Source organism: Rhinatrema bivittatum, chromosome 6 (assembly GCF_901001135.1).
Source record: "Rhinatrema bivittatum chromosome 6, aRhiBiv1.1, whole genome shotgun sequence".
Taxonomy (NCBI): Eukaryota; Metazoa; Chordata; class Amphibia; order Gymnophiona; family Rhinatrematidae; genus Rhinatrema; species Rhinatrema bivittatum.
Genome location: NC_042620.1, coordinates 326784484 through 326804993, shown reverse-complemented (window position 1 = coordinate 326804993; position 20510 = coordinate 326784484). Strand labels below are relative to the sequence as shown.

The 20510-nt window shown below is 45.2% G+C and overlaps 1 protein-coding gene across 6 annotated transcripts in view; it reads left to right on the top strand.

Annotated features, from left to right (window-relative positions):
* The window catches only part of CAPN6 (calpain 6), a 160458-nt gene that overhangs the window by 136197 nt on the left and 3751 nt on the right, over positions 1-20510 (top strand). For all 6 annotated transcript variants that reach the window (XM_029607635.1, XM_029607630.1, XM_029607634.1 and 3 more), the window contains 3 exons: positions 1243-1365; positions 6404-6606; positions 9572-9681. In XM_029607635.1, coding sequence (XP_029463495.1) covers positions 1243-1365; positions 6404-6606; positions 9572-9681 — 436 coding nt within the window. The remainder of the gene's footprint in view (positions 1-1242; positions 1366-6403; positions 6607-9571; positions 9682-20510) is intronic.

The window sequence follows — 20510 nt, the reverse complement described above, 5'->3', positions numbered from 1 at the left end:
AGTATGGGTGACACCTTACGGACTTAAGCAATTTATTGAGGCACGAGCTTTCCAGGACAGAGTCCACTTCATCCACTCCTCCACTCCCAAATAATGTAGCTTTACAATCCCTATCACGAGATTCCCTGTGTTTATCTTAAATTCAGATACCTGTTTCTGTCTCCACCACCTCCAGTGGGAGGCCATTCCACACATCCACCACCCTCTCTATAAAGAAATATTTCCTGAGTTTACTTCCTGTCACCCTCATCCCACGTCCCCTCATTCTAGAGCCTCCTATGCATGGAAACCTTGGAGATATTTGAATGTCTCTATCGTATCTCCCCTATCTCGCCTTTCCTCTAGGATGTACATGTTTAGATCTTTGTATCCCCATACACTTTAGAATGAAGACCACTGACCATGTTAGTAGCCTCCCTCTGATTGACTCCATCCTGTTTCTATCCTTTTGAGGGTGTGGTCTCCAGAATTGTACACAATATTTATTACAAGGGATCGATTTTAAAAGTGTTGCTCGCGCAAACATGTGCACATACGTATGCGGGCTACGTACAAGCAATGCAGATTTTTAAAAGCCACAAATTGTGCACATATTTAAGTGTGCTTGCATGAGAAATAAGGGGGCAGGGCATGGGTGGAGCCAACACTTACGTGCGTAATTCCATATTTTAGAACCAAAAGCTGCAGCGTGCATACGCTAGATATCTGCATAACCTTACTGCTGCTCCTGATGAGAAGGAAGTCTGGGGATTTAGGGGTTATAGGACAGGGCGAGGGTTCCAGGTCAACTGGGCAGCATGCAGGATGAAGAATCAGAGGGGTCCGGAAGACCTCGCTAGTAACTGGGAATGTGCTGCAAGCGAGCACGGCTTTAAAATCCGCGCATAAAAGCTGACAAAGTCCTGTGGAAGACATGCGTGCTAGCTCTGCTCCAGTAACCTCTTAAAATTAGGGGCATGCTTATACGCTGTTTGCGCATTTTTAAAACGTATGCGCGCAAATGCATGCACGGTTTAAAATTCCAGCGCGCGCCGATATGTGCGCGCATAGGCGCGTGCTCGCTTGTTTTAAAATTACCATCTAAATGAGGTCTCACCCGGGGCCTATACAGGGGCAGTGTCACCTGCCTTTTGCCTTTGCTTTATCCTCCTGATGATGGTGCTTCTAAAGCTTTATCATAAGGTGATGCCATTCCCACTGCAGCTCTTCTCATGACCGTCTCTCTCTGCTTGCTCTCATCAGTACGTGTTTGACATAAAGAAGGCAGAAGATACAGCCCTGATCTCCTTACAGCAGAAGGATCAACGAGTTCACAGGAAGGAAGGCAAAGGAGACAACTTCATCATTGGCTTTGAGATCTTTAAGGTCCGTTTACTTTTCAGCAGTGTTAGGTTTTGTGGTGATTGATTCTGAGATGGTAGGGAAGGAGTGTGTGTGTGCGTGTGGGGGGGACTTCAAAGGCACACTTTAATGTCAGGTGAGCAAGCCTGGATTTGTCCCATTGCATGCAGGGAATTGTAGTTCCTGACTCCCATGAAGTCCAGGTCCACATTTACAGGACTGGCTCAGCCTCTCCCTGATGACCTGGAACCATCTCGTAATCTTGAATAGTGGCAACAGTTGCCGAGACTGAGCATATCAACATCCTATTTAATTAATTTGACTACATTTCTCATTTTTTTAGGATGCTTTCTTTAGCATTAATCTAAGGCAGGGATGGCGAACTCGAGTGCCACAAAGAGGCCAGTTTGTAAGGAGAGGGACATTTCTGTTCACGGTATATTTAAATGAATTGCTGTCAGAGAGCAGTAAAGGGAATATTTCTTCTTTATTCTGCATTTGGAGTAGGAACATTTATTTCTAGAACCCAGGTTGCAATAATTCCGGGCAGATTCTACACAAGGATGTGACTGTGCGGGAAGTGAAGAGCAATCAGCAAATGGTTTTTGTCATGTGGTAACCTGATGGTGCCAAGCTCAGTGGATCCTTTTGGTGCAGCTTGGCTTTTTTCAAATTTTGAAATGGAGGCAGTGCATGCAAACCTCTCTCATGCATATTCATTGTAGATAAGCTGAAAACCTGGCCTGTTTGTGGCACTTGAGGACTGGAGTTCACCATCCCTGATATAAGGTGATTAGTTCTACAGTAACCCATGCTCATGGTGGAATGTTACATTAATTAACCAAATTGCTTTTCTTCGTTATGGTCATGGATGTAAAAACTAAAATGCACACCTGCTGTCATCACGACAGTACTGGCTGGTTCTTCAATTCCAAGGCAGCCTGGAAGCTTTTCCTGTAAACTAAAAAGCACTGCAATTTTTTGAATAGTTTGACAGTGGAAGAATTAAACAAAAATCCATTTCAAAAGAAAATAGGATAAAGCATAAGCACTGGCAAGTTAAGTGTAAGACACTGATAAGACAGGCTAAGAGAGAATTTGAAAAGAAGTTTGCCTTAGAGGTAAAAGCTCACAATAAATCATTTTTAATTTATTTTTATTTAGCAGGTTTTCTAGACCGTCATTTAGTAATATCATCACAACGGTTTAAAATATATCCAAAGAAAGCCTGCAAGGGAGTCGGTTGGACCGTTAGATGATAGAGGGATTAAAGGAGCACTTAGGGAAGATAAGGCCATCATGGAAAGATTAAATAATTTCTATGCTTTGGTGTTTACTGAAGAGGATGTTGGGGAGATACCCATTCCAGAGATGGTTTCAAGGGTAGTGTTTCAGATGAACTGAACCAAATCATGGTGAACCTAGAAGATATGGTAGGACTGATTGACAAACTGAAGAGTAGTAAAGCACCTGGACTGGATGGTATACACACTAGGGTTCTGAAAGAACTAAAACATGAAATTTCAGACCTATTTCAATTAATTTGTAACCTATCATTAAAATCATGTGTTGTACCTGAAGATTGGAAGATGGCCAATGTAACCCTAATATTTAAAAAGGGCTCCAACACTGATCAGGGAAACTATAGACTGGTGAGCCTGACATCAGGGTTGAGAAAAATCATGGAAACTGTTATAAAGAATAAAATCACAAAACATTAGATAGACATGACTTAATGGGTCACAGCCAGCATGGAATTTGTTTGAAAGAGTGAATAAACATGTGGACAAAGGTGAACTGGTAGATGTGGTGTATTTGGGTTTTCAGACGGCATATGACAAAGTTCCTCATGAGAGGCTTCTAGGAAAAATAAAAAGTCATGGGATAGGAGGCGATGTCCTTTCGTGGATTACAAACTGGTTTAAAGACAGGAAACAGAGAGTAGGATTAAATGGTCAATTTTCTCAGTGGAAAAGGGTAAACAGTGGAGTGCCTCAGGGATCTGTACTTGGACCGGTGCTTTTCAATACATATATAAATGAACTGGAAAGGAATACGACAAGTGAGGTGCTTAACATAGAAATGAAACATAGAAATGACGGCAGAAGAAGACCAAACGGCCCATCCAGTCTGCCCAGCAAGCTACGCACTTTATCCATTTTTATTTCCTTTTTTCTCTCTCCCACCTGTTACTATTGGCTTCCAGTACCCTCCAGCCCTAATTCCCCTCCACCCCACCACCAATTTAGAGAGCAGCGCCGTATCTGCATCCAAGTGACATCCAGCTCAATTAGGGGTAGCAACTGCTGTAACAAGCAGGCCACACCCTTGCCCCATACTCTTACCCACCCCTGTTATTATTTTTTGTTTATTTTGTTTTGTTTTTTTTGGAGATAGCAGCCCTCCATCCTTCCGCTCCGTGAAGGTGGAACAATAACTACTGGCCACTGGCATCCCGCTCCGTGAATGCCTCTGTGGCTACTGCCGCTCCATGCAGTGTTTGAATGCCTCTGTGGCTACTGCCGCTCTGTGCAGTGTTTTGCTGCCTCCACTTTATTCACGCCCTCTAGACTTGATGGATCCACAGTGTTTATCCCACGCCCCTTTGAAGTCCTTCACAGTTTTGGACTTCACCACTTCCTCCGGAAGGGCATTCCAGGCATCCACCACTCTCTCCGTGAAGAAATACTTCCTGACATTGGTTCTTAGTCTTCCTCCCTGGAGCCTCAGCTCGTGACCCCTGGTTCTGCTGATTTTTTTCTGGCGGAAAAGGTTTGTCGTTGTCTTTGGATCGTTAAAGTTTTTCAAGTATCTGAAGGTCTGAATCATATCACCTCTGCTCCTCCTTTCCTCCAGGGTGTACATATTCAGATTCTTCAATCTCTCCTCGTATGACATCCGATGAAGACCCTCCACCTTTCTGGTCGCCCTTCTCTGTACCGCTTCCATCTTGTCTCTGTCTCTTTGTAGATACGGTCTCCAGAACTGAACACAGTACTCCAGGTGAGGCCTCACCAAGGACCTGTACAAGGGGATAATCACTTCCCTTTTCTTACTCGATATTCCTCTCTCTATGCAGCCCAGCATTCTTCTGGCTTTTGCTATCGCCTTGTCGCATTGTTTCGCAGACTTCATATCATTAGACACTATAACCCCTAGGTCTCTCTCCTGCTCCGTGCACATCAGCCTTTCCCCCCCCCGCCATCGAATACAGTTCATTCGGATTTCCATTCCCCATATGCATTACTTTGCACTTCTTGGCATTGAATCTCAGCTGCCATATCTTCGACCACTCTTCCAGTTTCCTTAAATCCCGTCTCATTCTCTCCACTCCTTCCGGCGTGTCCACTCTGTTGCAGATCTTAGTGTCATCCGCAAAAAGACAAATCTTACCTTCTATCCCTTCCGCAATGTCGCTCACAAAGATATTGAACAGGAACGGTCCCAACACCGATCCTTGCGGTACACCACTTAACACCGCTCTCTCTTCAGAGAAAGTTCCATTTACCATCACACATTGTCTTCTGTCCGTCAACCAGTTTGCAATCCAGGTCACCAACTTAGCACTCACTCCTAAGCTTCTCGTTTTATTCATTAGTCTCCTGTGCGGAACCGTATCAAAAGCTTTGCTGAAATCTAAGTAGATGACATCGAGTGCTCTTCCTTGATCCAATTCCTTGGTTACCCAATCAAAAAAGTCAATCAGATTTGTCTGACAGGATCTTCCCCTGGTGAATCCATGCTGCCTCTGGTCCAGCAATTCTCCCGACTGTAGATAGTTCACTATTCTCTCTTTCAGCAGTGACTCCATTACTTTTCCCACCACCGAAGTGAGGCTAACCGGTCTGTAGTTACCAGCCTCTTCTCTGTTCCCACTCTTGTGAAGCGGGACCACCAATGCTCTTCTCCAATCACTCGGCACCACTCCCTAAATTTGCAGATGACACAATATTGTGCAGAGTAGTAAAACCTCAAGCGGATTGTGATAAATTGCAGAAGGACCTTGTGAGACTGGAAGATTGGGTGTGCAAATGGCAGATGAAATTTAATGTGGACAAGTGCAAGGTGTTGCATATAGGGAAAAATAACCCTTACTGTAGTTACACGATGTTAGGTTCCACATTAGGAGTTAACACCCAAGAAAAAGATCTAGGCGTCATAGTGGATAATACAATGACATCATTGATTGCCACAGCATACTGAGCCAAACAAGCAAACAGAATGTTAGGATTTATTCGGAAGGGAATGGCAAATAAAACGATGGCTGTCATAATGTTATCGCTCCATGGTGAGACCGCATCTTGAATACTCTGTGCAATTCTGGTTGCTGCATCTCGAAAAATATATAGTTGCACTGGAGAAAGTGCAGGGGAGGGGGACCAAAATGATAAGGGGCATGGAACAGCTGCCCATGAGAAAAGGCTAAAGAGATTATGGCTGTTCAGTTTGAAGACAAGATGACTGTGGGGGGATATGATAGAGGTCTACAAAATCATGAAAGGACTTGAACAAGTTAATGTAAATTGGCTATTTACTTGAAGTTAGCAAGTAGCTCACTTAAAACAAATCGAAGAAAATTCTTTTTCACTCTGCGCATAGTTAAGCTCAGGAATTCATTGCCAGAGGATGTCGTTACAGCAGTTACAACTGGGTTTAAAAAAGGGTTTGGATAAGTTCCTAGAGGAAAAATCATAAACTGCTATTAATTAATAAGCAATAGTTGCTTGAGATTTATTTAATGTTTGGGTACTTGCCAGGTACTTGTATCCTGGATTGGCCACTGTTGGAGACAGGATGCTGGGCTTGATGGACACTTGGTCTGACCCAGTATGGCATAGATAATGTTTCCTGACTGCTACAGCCAGGCTTAGCTAAATTATTTCCTTTCTTTGCATTTGCAGTTAGAGCTCACCTGACACTGGACATGCCTCCATGTTCCCTGCCCTGTCCTGCTCCAAAAAGAGAGAGTTCAGTTCTGGGAGATTTCAGTCAGCATCAACTTCCTTCAACTCTGCTGGGAGAGTCTTTAAGCTGAAAGGTTCTTTTCTGCTCTTTACTTAAGGTGGAGCTGAACAGAGAGCATCGAATACACAAGCTGCAACCGCAAGAGAAGGTAGCAACGTCCGCTTACATCAACGTGCGCACTGTGTTCCTGAAGAAGGTCCTTAAGCAAGGTCGATACGTTATCGTCCCAACCACCTTCCAGCCCGGCATCGTTAGCGAGTTCATACTGAGGCTTTTTACAGACGTGCCTTCGGAGCTCAGGTACATCCCCGCTCTGTGGCGTGCTCCAGCCAGCCGCTAACCATGCCCGCCCCGTGGTGGGCATCCCTGTGCCAAAAGGTGCTGCTGCTGCCGCCAGAGAGAGCCCGTGGAAGTCCTACACTGGAATAAGTGGGACATGCCTGGCTCCTTAGGATCCTGCAGGAGTGCCAGATCCACGCACTGCTCACAGAAATGGTGCACTGCGTCTTTGAAAAGACGACTTTCATATTTAAAAATTGGCATACGATATATGCATGCAGTAAAATAATTACTATCCCATACTTCCCCTCCCCTCACCTCGATTCCTCAGGCTCAACAAAACTCCTTCACATTTATAGATCAATCAAAAAAAAAAAGAAGGAATCCAATCCTATATATAGCAACTTGGTACAAATAAGGATGGTGTCAGAAAGATGTCCATGACGGATTTAAAGTCTGCCAGCTCGTGCCACGCGATGGGCTATAGGAAGAAACCAGAAAGGCACAGCTGAATAATCATTTACCAGCCTTTAATAACATCGTTGTGTTTTGTGCGATAACACCAAAAAGAATAAACTTATCCTAATCAACTAACACCCGTCTCGACAGTTTCAAAAACAGCTTAAAAATTTAAGGGATTGCAGTTCGAAGCTTTAAGCTCCTTTTGAAATGGTGGCCACGGATTTTCGTTGATTAAGATAAATTTATTCCTTTTGTTATCATCATAAAAAGCACAGTGATGTTATTAAGGGCGGCTAAATGATTATTCATCTGTGCTTTTATGAGTCTTCCTCTAAGCCCACCGCGAGGCACGAGATGGCAGATCTTAAACCTGGCACGCACTTTCCGTCTGACACCGTCCTGTTTATAGACAGCAGACACAAAGGCGTCCAGACACACCCCCTGCTCCCTCCTCTCTGGGAGGGGGGAGTGGGCTTTATCCCCCTACCCTGCTCCTCTGCCTATGGGTGTTGTAATCTAGATGAAGCCCTGCATACAGGTGCATAACTGTTCATAACTAGGGGCTTTCTTTTCTTATTTTCTGTGTACGGTCCTCATCTGATTACTGTGTCTAGTACTCAGGGAGGTTTACAGCACTAAGAGAACTTTTTTCCTTTTCATGAAATTGTGGAATTTCACATCACTTATGCCATGAAGCTGTTTTGTACCATGAAAAGTGCTGGCCACATGGGCTGGATCCATGTGCATTACAGAAGGCAATGGAAACAGAACAATTAGCTGTAATTAGACTTACTGTACATCTTTCAGAAGTCGTTGTGGCTTTTTAATGGACAATGCAGCCAGCAATGGAGACAGCCATTTTGTTTCTTAGCAGTGTCTTCAGGGGCAAACACTATGGCATCTCTTTCAGAAAGGAAGCCGTAGTAAACTGCTAGAGCAAAACATCCAGCATCCGGCATGCCAGCAGCTTTCTACTGGGGCGAAATTATGGACTTAGCCTTCAACACCAATACCAATGGGGAGAGTCCAGTGCCATCCTGCCCCCTACCACCTGATTCAAAATCAAAGCACCCCCCTCTCCACATCAGGAAAAGTGCCCCCCCCCCTCCTCTACCACTGATTTCAATAACAAAGAAATCCATACTATCCCTCCCCCAGGACTCCCAAAAGTTCCTCATGCGGAGCTCACAGGCAGACAGGGCCTTACCCCCTGCGCTCCAGAGGAGGTAACACTACCTCCTTATGCTGGGACATGAGAGGAAGTTTGAGGGGGGGGTGTTCTGGGGCATGGGGAGGGATTCCATTTCTTTTGTTCCTACAGTTGGGGGGGGGGGGGTGTTATTTTTTTAATCAGGTGGGTGAGGGTGGATCGGGGTAGATTTTTTTTTTTTTGTAAATCAGGTGTGTTGGAAGGGGAAAAGAAGTTACTTTTACTGTGGGGGGTGGGTCTGTGTTTCAGTAATTGTAGCAGTAGGCATAGCTCATGCCCCCGCTGGTACAGTTATGGCAGAGCCCATGCGCTATGCATAAGATTACTTTAAATGCCCATGCGCTGAAAAGAAGATTGGCGACGGCACATTTCTTGCCTAAGCGTGTGCAGTGAGCAGCAGGAAGGGATGGTGGGGTCGAGGGATGGCTAGTGGAGTTATAGGGCGGCAGGCTGGTTCTTGTTTGGTTATTTTATGCATTTTAGCATTGCAGTTTGTTTTCTGGTGCATGTTTTCATATTGTTAAGGGTTACATTTTTGGGCATGGAATGTTTTTAAATATGTATGTGATTGATTCTATCGTTTGGACAGGTTATGCGGTACATACATTTTATAAATAAAAGAAAATGCCCGCCAATTTTAATGCATATTTTTTAGTGCATTTTTTGTACAAAGGCCCCAGAGCTAATGAGAAGGGAAAGCTCGCCATGTGAATGGCATTATTACGAGATACCAGTAACACCAGTACACAGAATCCCGACCGTGGAAAAGAAGTGGCTGGCTCAGTTACACTGAGCTGCCTTTCACCATCCAGATGCTGACAGTCTCATAGTGTCAGGGTGATCCCAAAACAGAGTCCCGACTGCAGAAAAGACTTAAACTCTGAGAAGGCAACTCTCATTTTGCCTCCTGCGAGCCTGTGACTATAAGTTTTTCTTGAAGGAAAACCGTCCCTCTGTTGCTAAGAGTCCCTTGTGGACATTCGTGTGCTGCACCCAGTGGCAATGGGTCCTCCTGAACTGGCATTATCGGTGTCCAGCGATGGCAGCCCCCCGACAGTTCTGCATGGCACTAGGGTGACTTTTATCACCGCCTCCATCTTTATCTGCTGTAAAATTAGAGCCAGGGGGAGGGAGGGGTTGCTTTCATTTCTTGTCATGAGCCTCAGTATTGAAACGTATGAATTTCAAGTCTCATCACCGGAAGAGTTCACGTAATTAAAACAGAATCCTGCCAGGCTTCGCTGTTTCTCCACTAGCGCGATGCGTCCATGGCAGCGTCTCAGCCAGGTCACGGCTTTTTTTTTTTCCTTGCAGAGAACTGGCACTGGATAAGCCTGAAGCGACATGCTGGAGTCGCCTGTGGGGATACCCGAAGAGAGTCACACAGGTCCTGGTCCACAAGGTGGAAGGTCTGCAGCAGGGAGGTACAGAGCCGAGACCCGATGCTCACTTTCCCAGCTCCGACTCTACTCTCTCCTCTCGTCCGTCATGCTTTCTCTCTCTCCTCGCTTCTCCTTTCCCCTCTGCTCTTGTTTTGTCTGGCTGTATAATAATCAAAGCAACTGCCAATGATTCTGTGGAAGTGAGCATTAATCTTCAGCTGTTTCTATGATTTATGACATTTTGAAAAAAAGCTGCCAAGAGAAAAGAAAAGAGAACAGAAATTACGTAGAGAGAGAAAGCTTCAGCAGCTGTGAAGTGAAAGACAAGGAATTCATTATTATTAATATGTATTAAAATGTTAACTACAAGAATGATTTGCATCTGTAAATTATGCATACATCTAGAATAATCAGAACGTAAGACAAAGAAAAATGCACCCAGGAAAATAAAAAGGATAATATATCTTATAGCAGGTTTCAACAAAGGGAGGGGGATCCAAGAAGGAAAACTCCAAGTTATGAAGTATAGATACCCAAGAAAAAAAACAATTAGAAGGAGAGTGAGATATCATAGAAAAAGACCAAGCGGCTTATCTGGTCTGCCCATCCACACCAACCTTTGGGCTCTACAATCCCTACCCCTCCCTCAGAGAGCCCCTGGGCTTATCCCATGCTTTCTTGAATTCAGATACCGATCTGGTCTCCACCATCTCCACTAGGAGGCTCTTCCATGCATCCACCACCCTCTCTATAAAGAAATATTTTCTACGATTACGACCAAGTCTACCATTTCAGTGAACATAAGCCCGCAATCATTTACAATCTGCAGTACTCAGAACATGTTCAGTTTTTTAGAATCCAAGAAAAACCTAAGTTGCAAAGGCTTAAAAAAAACAACAAAAAACAACCCCCACAAACAAAGCAATCTAAAAATCAAAACCCTGCAAAACTGTCCTACATGACAAATAAACCACACAAAAATAGGCACAGTACAAAGCAAAAGTCAAAGGTGATCGTTGATGGCACACTCAGTGTGAGGGAAACAACTTACCAATAAATGATATTGATCAGAATCGGGGGGAGGGGGTGTCAGCAAGCCGAGTACAATTGTATGACCTCTCTAATATGGAAGGTTCCCCGGACAACTTAATCATTCACCCCTGGCCCAACAAAGGAACCATGCATAGCAGATAACATTCAAGTCAATTTTTAAAATATAAGTTTTTAAAATTGCAAATAAGAATGCCTAAAGGCAAAGAGAGAAGAAATTCACATAGAACTAAGAGAACCCAAACTCCAGTGTCAGCTGGCATTTCGGATCTCCTGCATCAGGGGGACTTATCTTAAATGAAGTAACATCTTGCATAATCGTTCTGACTGGATCAGTCTCCATGTGGTGAAGACGCGGCATCCTAACACAACCATGAACAGCCATTTATGACGGTCCAATTCAGAAAGTGATGTCAACTGGTTATCTTAAAGAAAGAAACTTTATTAGCAACAGCAATTTAAAGCACCAAACACTAAAGCCAGATAATATCTACTAGGCTCTGATATATAAAAAAAAAAATTATAAAAATACAGAGAGGTCCAAATCTGTCTTCACAGTAGCATGTTTTAACGAGCGTCGGTATAGAAAAGCAAATAAATAAATTAAATAAATACAAATAGAGTTTGTAAACAGTAAATCCAATGTTGTTCTTTTGCAAGAGGCACCAGGAAAAGTCCCCCCCCCCCCCAATGCTAATTGCAATGGGGCACATCAAACACACAGAAACGTAGGTCATCAAACACGTCCAAAGTCCAAACAGTGCGACACCAATGGTGCACTCAGGCATCCTTTATTTAGACAACTGTGGTGTTCTATCATATGGGATTGAGTGGTCTTCCTGATGATGAATTTCGCACAAGGACACCTGATTGCATAAATTACATCTTTGGTTTGACATTTAGAAACATGATGTAAACCGATTTTAAAGCCCCCCCTGGCATAATTACCACGGAATCAGTGTGCAGTGAGACCAGGCAAACAGAACAATGACCCGAAATAAATGAGCAGTCAGTACCTTGCTCCTGTTGAAAATCCAAGTGAACTTGTCCCGTAAATTAGGGCCACATGTAAAAGCAAACCTTGGGGACTCAGTAAACGCAGGGTGAAGTTGTAAAAGATGCCAGTGTCGATGGACGGCCTGACAAACTGCACCTAATCCCAGAAAGAAAGGAAGAACACAAGTTGCCTGATCTGAAGGAGGTGCACAACGAATGACAGCAACCATTCTCTATGTGAGAATGTAGCCCCTAGCTATGCTTATGTAATACATAATCTGAGGTAACCCAGAACTTCAAAGCGAGTAGACAAAATAGCAGCTTGCCTCTTAAAACCCTCCAAATTGATGATGGAAGAACTGGCTGACAAGTAAGTTCTTCTTCAGACTGTGCGGATGTGCGCTGTCGAAGACGGGTTCAAGTCTGTCGGCTTCCTGTAAAGAATTGTACAGAAACCCAATGGAGCCTTGTTAATTCTCAAATCCAAAAAGGAAATACTTGTTTCATGCACCATGAAAGAAAACTTCAAATGCAGGTCCAAACCATTAAGCCAAAACAAAAAATCATCCAATTGTTCCCAGGTATACCGCCCCCCCCCCCCCCCACACACACACACACATAAGACACACACACACACACAAAACAAAGATATCATCGATGTAACGTTTCCACAAAGGTAATGATGTCAAAAAAGGATGAACATTGCTCCATGAAGACTCAAAGTCTGCCATATAGGGGTTTGTAACATCTGGTGCCATTGTAACTCCCATGGCTGTCCCGCAGATCCGTTGATAGAAACAGCCATCAAAACCAATAGGGATGTGAATCATTTTTCAACGATTAAAATTATCGTCCGATAATGTTAATATCGTCTTAAATCGTTATAGAACACGATACAGTAGAAATTCTAATGATTTATCATTAAAAATCGTTAAATCGTGTTAGTGCGCACTAACGGGAGTTAGTGCGCACTAACTCCCAGTTAGTGTTCACACTTCCCAGGTCAGTAAAGGTCACTTAGGAATGAATATGTATTCCTATTGGCTGGCTGTGCTCTTATCTATTGATGTTACCAAGGCTAACACTGAGGTAATGGTTGGGGGGATGTGAAATGGAAACAGTTGGAAGCTTGACAAAAAAAGTAATGTAATGATCAGCACTCACGTGACTAGAACTTGTTTGTTTATTATTTTTGTTAGCAGGCACCTGAAATGATAGTGCATGTTGAATTTGCCAATCACTGTGCATTTTAGAAAGGTGGTCCTGGCTGGAACTGTACACAGTTCAAATATATGTAATTGATTGTTGGTAAGTGTAGATTTTAAGTGATTTTCCTGCACACAGTGCCCTAACCCTGGCACCAGGGGTGTTGTGATCTTCCTGCACACACAGTGCCCTAACCCTGGCACCAGGGGTGTTGTGATCTTCCTGCACACACAGTGCCCTAACCCTGGCACCAGGGGTGTTGTGATTTTCCTGCACACAGTGCCCTAACCCTGGCACCAGGGGTGTTGTGATCTTCCTGCACACAGTGCCCTATCCCTATTAATACCAGGAGTGTTGTGATCTTCCTGCACACACAGTGCCCTAACCCTGGCACCAGGGGTGTTGTGATCTTCCTGCAAACAGTGCCCTAACCCTGGCACCAGGGGTGTTGTGATCTTCCTGCACACAGTGCCCTAACCCTGATACCAGTCTGAGACAGCTCCCTCCCTGCATTACTAGTGAGAGGCTGGCTTCACAGACAGGGGGGAGCTGCCTGACCCTCACTCCTGACTTCCCCCATGTCCCAGCTAGTGAATGGTGTGTGGGTGAGGGGGGGGGAGGATGGTGAAGTCTGAGACAGCTCCCTCCCTGCATTACTAGTGAGAGGCTGGCTTCACAGACAGGGGGGAGCTGCCTGACCCTCACTCCTGACTTCCCCCATGTCCCAGCTAGTGAATGGTGTGTGGGTGAGCAGGGGGGGGGGGGGAGGATGGTGAAGTCTGAGACAGCTCCCTCCCTGCATTACTAGTGAGAGGCTGGCTTCACAGACAGGGGGGAGCTGCCTGACCCTCACTCCTGACTTCCCCCATGTCCCAGCTAGTGAATGGTGTGTGGGTGAGGGGGGGGGGGGGGAGGATGGTGAAGTCTGAGACAGCTCCCTCCCTGCATTACTAGTGAGAGGCTGGCTTCACAGACAGGGGGGAGCTGCCTGACCCTCACTCCTGACTTCCCCCATGTCCCAGCTAGTGAATGGTGTGTGGGTGAGGGGGGGGGGAGGAGGATGGTGAAGTCTGAGACAGCTCCCTCCCTGCATTACTAGTGAGAGGCTGGCTTCACAGACAGGGGGGAGCTGCCTGACCCTCACTCCTGACTTCCCCCATGTCCCAGCTAGTGAATGGTGTGTGGGTGAGGGGGGGGGAGGAGGATGGTGAAGTCTGAGACAGCTCCCTCCCTGCATTACTAGTGAGAGGCTGGCTTCACAGACAGGGGGGAGCTGCCTGACCCTCACTCCTGACTTCCCCCATGTCCCAGCTAGTGAATGGTGTGTGGGTGAGGGGGGGGGAGGAGGATGGTGAAGTCTGAGACAGCTCCCTCCCTGCATTACTAGTGAGAGGCTGGCTTCACAGACAGGGGGGAGCTGCCTGACCCTCACTCCTGACTTCCCCCATGTCCCAGCTAGTGAATGGTGTGTGGGTGAGGGGGGGGGGGAGGATGGTGAAGTCTGAGACAGCTCCCTCCCTGCATTACTAGTGAGAGGCTGGCTTCACAGACAGGGGGGAGCTGCCGGACCCTCACTCCTGACTTCCCCCATGTCCCAGCTACTGAATAGAGGGGGGGGGAGGATGGTGAAGTCTGAGACAGCTCCCTCCCTGCATTACTAGTGAGAGGCTGGCTTCACAGACAGGGGGGAGCTGCCTGACCCTCACTCCTGACTTCCCCCATGTCCCAGCTAGTGAATGGTGTGTGGGTGAGGGGGGGGGGGGAGGATGGTGAAGTCTGAGACAGCTCCCTCCCTGCATTACTAGTGAGAGGCTGGCTTCACAGACAGGGGGGAGCTGCCTGACCCTCACTCCTCCGGGGTATTGTGATCTTCCTGCACACAGTGCCCTATCCCTATTAATACCAGGAGTGTTGTGATCTTCCTGCACGCAGTGCCCTATCCCTAATACCAGGGGTGTTGTGATCTTCCTGCACACAGTGCCCTATTCCTGATACCAGGAGTGTTGTGATCTTCCTGCATGCAGTGCCCTATCCCTGATACCGGGATGTGTGCAAGAAGATCACAACACCCCCGGTATCAGGAATAGGGCACTGTGTGCAGGAAGATCACAACACCCCTGGTATTAGGGATAGGGCACTGCGTGCAGGAAGATCACAACACTCCTGGTATTAATAGGGATAGGGCACTGTGTACATGAAGATCACAACACCCCTGGTGCCAGGGATAGGGCACTGTGTGCAGGAAGATCACAACACCCCTGGTGCCAGGGTTAGGGCACTGTGTGCAGGAAGATCACAACACTCCTGGTATTAATAGGGATAGGGCACTGTGTGCAGGAAGATCACAACACCCCTGGTGCCAGGGTTAGGGCACTGTGTGCAGGAAGATCACAACACTCCTGGTATTAATAGGGATAGGGCACTGTGTGCAGGAAGATCACAACACCCCTGGTGCCAGGGTTAGGGCACTGTGTGCAGGAAGATCACAACACTCCTGGTATTAATAGGGATAGGGCACTGTGTGCAGGAAGATCACAACACTCCTGGTATTAATAGGGATAGGGCACTGTGTGCAGGAAGATCACAACACCCCTGGTGCCAGGGGTAGGGCACTGTGTGCAGGAAGATCACAACACTCCTGGTATTAATAGGGATAGGGCACTGTGTGCAGGAAGATCACAATACCCCTGGTATCAGGGTTAGGGCACAAGTTCTAGTCACATTGACTGATCACATTACTTGTTTTGTCAAGCTACCAACTGTTTCCATTTCCCATCCCCCATATACTGTCAGTGGGAAGCTTGGTAACATGAATAAATAAGAGGGCAGCCAATAGGAATACATATTCATTCCTAAACTGACCTTAACTGACCTGAAAAGTGTCAAATTGTATCATTTTCAGTTAGTGCGCACTAACTCGAGTTAGTGCGCACTAATCGGAAAAAACGATTTTTAACGATTTTTTAACTAAAAAATCGTGCCTAACACGATTTTCTTGCCCTGCCACACGATTTCTATCGTTAAGACGATATGGAAAATGATTCACATCTCTAAAAACCAAAGACATTTTTGGTCAGTGCTATCTCAGTAAGGAGGCAGGTATACGGTGAGGTTGCTCCCGTGTTTCTAAAAATTGTGTAACAACCTCCACAGCTCGAGATTGAGGGATGTAGTGTAGAGAGCATCTACATTCTCCGTAACTAAATAGGTGACATTCATAATGTTGGGAAAATCATCTAACAAATTAATAAGGAATTGAGAATCCCTAACAAAAGATGGCAAAAGTGGAACCATCAGTGTCAAAAATATATCCACAAATTGTGACAGTGGTTCCAACAAAGAATGTTGTCCTGAAACAATCGATCTTCCAGGGGGATTGCCAAGCCGCTTGGGAAAAACATAGAACACTGGTAACACAGGATGACTAATTTTCAGAAAGGAAGCTTCTCTTGTGGTCAAGAAAACAGTGGCTAATTATTTGGTGGTGATTTATTTCCCCTCACACTGAGTGTGCCTTCAATGATCATCTTTGACTTTGCTTTGTACTGTGCCTATTTTCGTGAGTTTAGAAAACCCCCCAACATATTTCACATCTTGCAATCCCATAATACTTTCACAAAGAAAACAAAGTAGAAATAAAGCTTCAAGAGCCAAAGCTTCCCAACACATCATAACAAATTTCTTCCTATGCTCTTGTGTGGACCTAGAATTGTCAGGAAATAACTAAGCGTTTTGGTCAAAGAAAACCATTTGTATATTGCAAAAAAAAAGAGTCTCAATATAGAGTTCTGATCTTGCAAGAACACAAAGATGACTAATAATGTCCCTGTAGCTGTTTCTTCCTCTTCAACAGACATTTCCATAATACTTGTGAAGTCAAGACTGTCAGCCGACAAATGTCCAACTCCTGAAGGGACTCCCCGACTCCCATCACAGTCTCCCAAAAGGCAGACAATAGACCCTAACAGGCGGTAGGGCCTCAGCTAGCATTTTGAGAACATCCAAAAGATATTTCTTGAACAACTCCAATGGCAAACTGGTGCAGAACCTAGGAAAACTCTGTACATGGATGTTCAAGTGCCTTGAATAATTCTTTAAATGTTGTTTTTCGAGCCTGTACCAGATTGCCTTCTACTAATACATATTGAATGTTAGATACCTGTTCCAAATTCTCATTCTCTTTAAGAGGAAAGGGAGAGCTCATTGAACTGCATCCACAAATATCTGAGGTCACCGTTACTAAGGAGGAAGAAGCTTGCTCCAAAGAAGCAAGCACAAAGACAAGACTGAGTCCAAAGTTATGGTAGAAAACCTACTGGACAACTCAGCAAGCACTGCAGAAACTGGGCCCATAGAGATTTTGCTTAACCTCAGAAAGTCCATATGTGATGAAGCTGATGCACATTTTGGTTTCTCTTTGGCACCTGCTTCAGCTCTCAGAACCCCTGCTTCAACCCGTGGCGCTTCCGGGTTCAAACCGACACCCGTGTCCACACTGTAGATCTTGGGTCCCATGAGATTCAGCAGGAACTTTTCCTCAGCTGCAGCTGCTGCCAACAAACCTCTCGGGCAACTCCTGCAGCAGTGAAAGCGTCCCACCACTAATCATGTAGCTCGAAGAGAGGAAGGCTACCTGTATACTCAGGCTCCGAGAAACATCTTCCTTTTGAGGGGCCATCCTTACATCAGCTTCCATTATCAGGGCTGTCCATTGGAGAGGGGAAAACTGGAGAGATTACCCCAGGCCTTGTGCTTTAGAGGGACCCGATGGAATGGAGCTGATGCTGCAAGAGCTGTCCATCTGGCTCCCACCGCTACTTCTGGGTTTGCTTGCTAGCCCAATGCTGCTGCTTCTCTCTTTCTATCCTCTCCTGCTGGGTTGTTCTTCATGGCTGTGACCAACTTGATCTTCAACCTTGGGGGTGGTGGTGAGAGAGAGAGACATGGATGAATCTCACTCCCCCTCCTGAACAACTGACTGAGGAGGGGGTCTTCAAATATATTTGCCCCAGGAACCATACCGCTCTAGGGTCAGCACCTTCTGTGAAACTCTGGTAAGAAACAATTTTCCTCTGGAGGCTGGGGATTGCATTAGAAGCCACTGAAGAATGCAGGAATGCTCCCTTAACTTCCTCTTTTGCTTGGGTGGGAGAGAGATGAAAGAGTCCTCAGGATCAGGAGCAAGAGCTCCAAGATACAACTGTCCCAAAACCATGTTTTCAAAATTAAGAGATTCCAGCAACAGTTGGGTAATTGAGGGGGGCTTGACTTACCACAGAGGGGAGAGACTGCATGTTGCCCCCTCTCTTTTTCCCAGCTGTGGAGGTCTCGCCAAAACTGAGCAGATCGGTATGTCCCTTAGCTATGCGACTTTTCACTCCCCAGAACACACCAGTTGATGTCGGGGATGGGGTGAGGACAGCTTGATCTTGCTCTGGGCCTGGTATTCTCCTCTCAGAAGTTCTCCCATGCAATATCTTTTTATTCAAAAAAGATCCCCTTTTATCCTTCCCTTGTTTCCCACCTTCCTTCCTTACATCATACAAAGCATCCAGAAACATACATTACCCTTTGACTCCTCCACCCCCCAATTGACTGATGTAGACAAAGATGTACCACTAGGTTGGGCTTTTGCTTTCCACACTAGGGAATACCCTGTTGATCATAGTATAGTCTGGTCATTCACAGTTACTCAAAAAACATTTCCTTGCCAACACATACTCTGTATGAACACGAAGACCATCATGTGTTCACGACATACTTCAAAAGAAGGGGAGTATTCTGTAATCCATTCTAGCAATATACATTTTCATACTATTAGAAGGCCCTTCTTTAAAAATGAGAATGACCCAATGAGAGCTCACATCAAAATCCCCCTGAAATAAGATGTCCCACTGAAACGGTAATGTCACGTGTCATTTTGCAGCTTGCTAAAATGGATAGTTTTTAAGACGTGAGAAAAATATGGGGCTAGGTGCCCATTTCCATTGTGCATTTGCTGCATTCATCTGAATCCACAATTCCCATTCTTTTCAAACATAACCTGTCTATGTAACAGTGATGTGATATTTTCCATTGCATTTCCTTATAGCGGATGGACACTGGAAGCCTAGGGACCTCCTGAAATAGGGTGCGTCAGTGTTACCCCTAGTTCTCTCTCCCAATATTTAACCAATCTGCTCATATCATTTGGCTCCATGTTTTGCTTGCAGGAAGCATACGAATTTCATAGAGAATTCTTTGCTATTTGCTTCATCTTATCAGCCCTCTTAGTTTGATCTAAAGATATTCCCCAACGATAAGATAAACCTGCAAAAAAAACCATAGATGTGAGCCCTGGAAGCTGAAATGTCTGTTGTAACTGCTGGAAACTGTATAAACATCCCATTTCAGCATCAATTGTCTAATATACATCAGCCCGCCCCCGCCCCCCCCCCCCCTCTGCATTCCAATCCTGAAAAACCAGTTTATCCATTCCCAGTAAAAAGGAGATATTTCCTTGGAGGGGGAGGAATACAGAGGTGTGGTGTGGCGGCCTCAGCTGCTTATGAATGAAACCTCCATGCAAGCGTCAGACCAAGGGTCCATCAAGCCCTGCATCCTGTTTCCAACAGAGGCCAATCCAGGCCACAAGAACCTGGCAATTACCCTGGCAGTTGTAATTGCCTGGCAATTACCCTGGCAGTTGTTCAAGTCTATTCCATGCTACTGTTGCTAGTAATAGCAGTGGCTATTCCCTAAGTAAACTTAATTAATAGCAGGTAATGGTCTTCTCCTCCAAGAACTTATCCAATCCTTTTTTAAACACAGCTATACTAACTGCACTAACCACATCCTCTGGCAACAAATTCCAGAGTTTAATTGTGCGTTGAGTAAAAAAGAACTTTATCCGATTAGTTTTAAATGTAGAAATGTAGCTGAGTAGAACCTAAAGGTCCCTTTAGGTTCTACTCAGCTGCTTTTTAAGCAGAGGGGACTGAGAAATCACATAATCTATTACTTGGTCAAAACCTTATCCTCACATGGAATTAGACTGGCCAAAAACATAAAAAGAAATGAGAATGAAATGATGGCATTTTGAGGAGATTAGTGCAGGGCAATCACTTTCAAATTCACTCTGCATATAGTTAGCAAGATGCGCATACAGACATGCACACAATGCAGATATTCAGATGCAAATTTACTGCGCATACAGACATGCACACAATGCAGATATTCAGATGCAAATTCACTCTGCGCATACAGACATGCACACAATGCAGATATTCAGATGCAAATTCACTCTGCGCATACAGACATGCACACAATGCAGATATTCAGATGCAAATTCACTCTGCGCATACAGACATGCACACAATGCAGATATTCAGATGCAAATTCACTCTGCGCATACAGACATGCACACAATGCAGATATTCAGATGCAAATTCACTCTGCGCATACAGACATGCACACAATGCAGATATTCAGATGCAAATTCACTCTGCGCATACAGACATGCACACAATGCAGATATTCAGATGCAAATTCACTCTGCGCATACAGACATGCACACAATGCAGATATTCAGATGCAAATTCACTCTGCGCATACAGACATGCACACAATGCAGATATTCA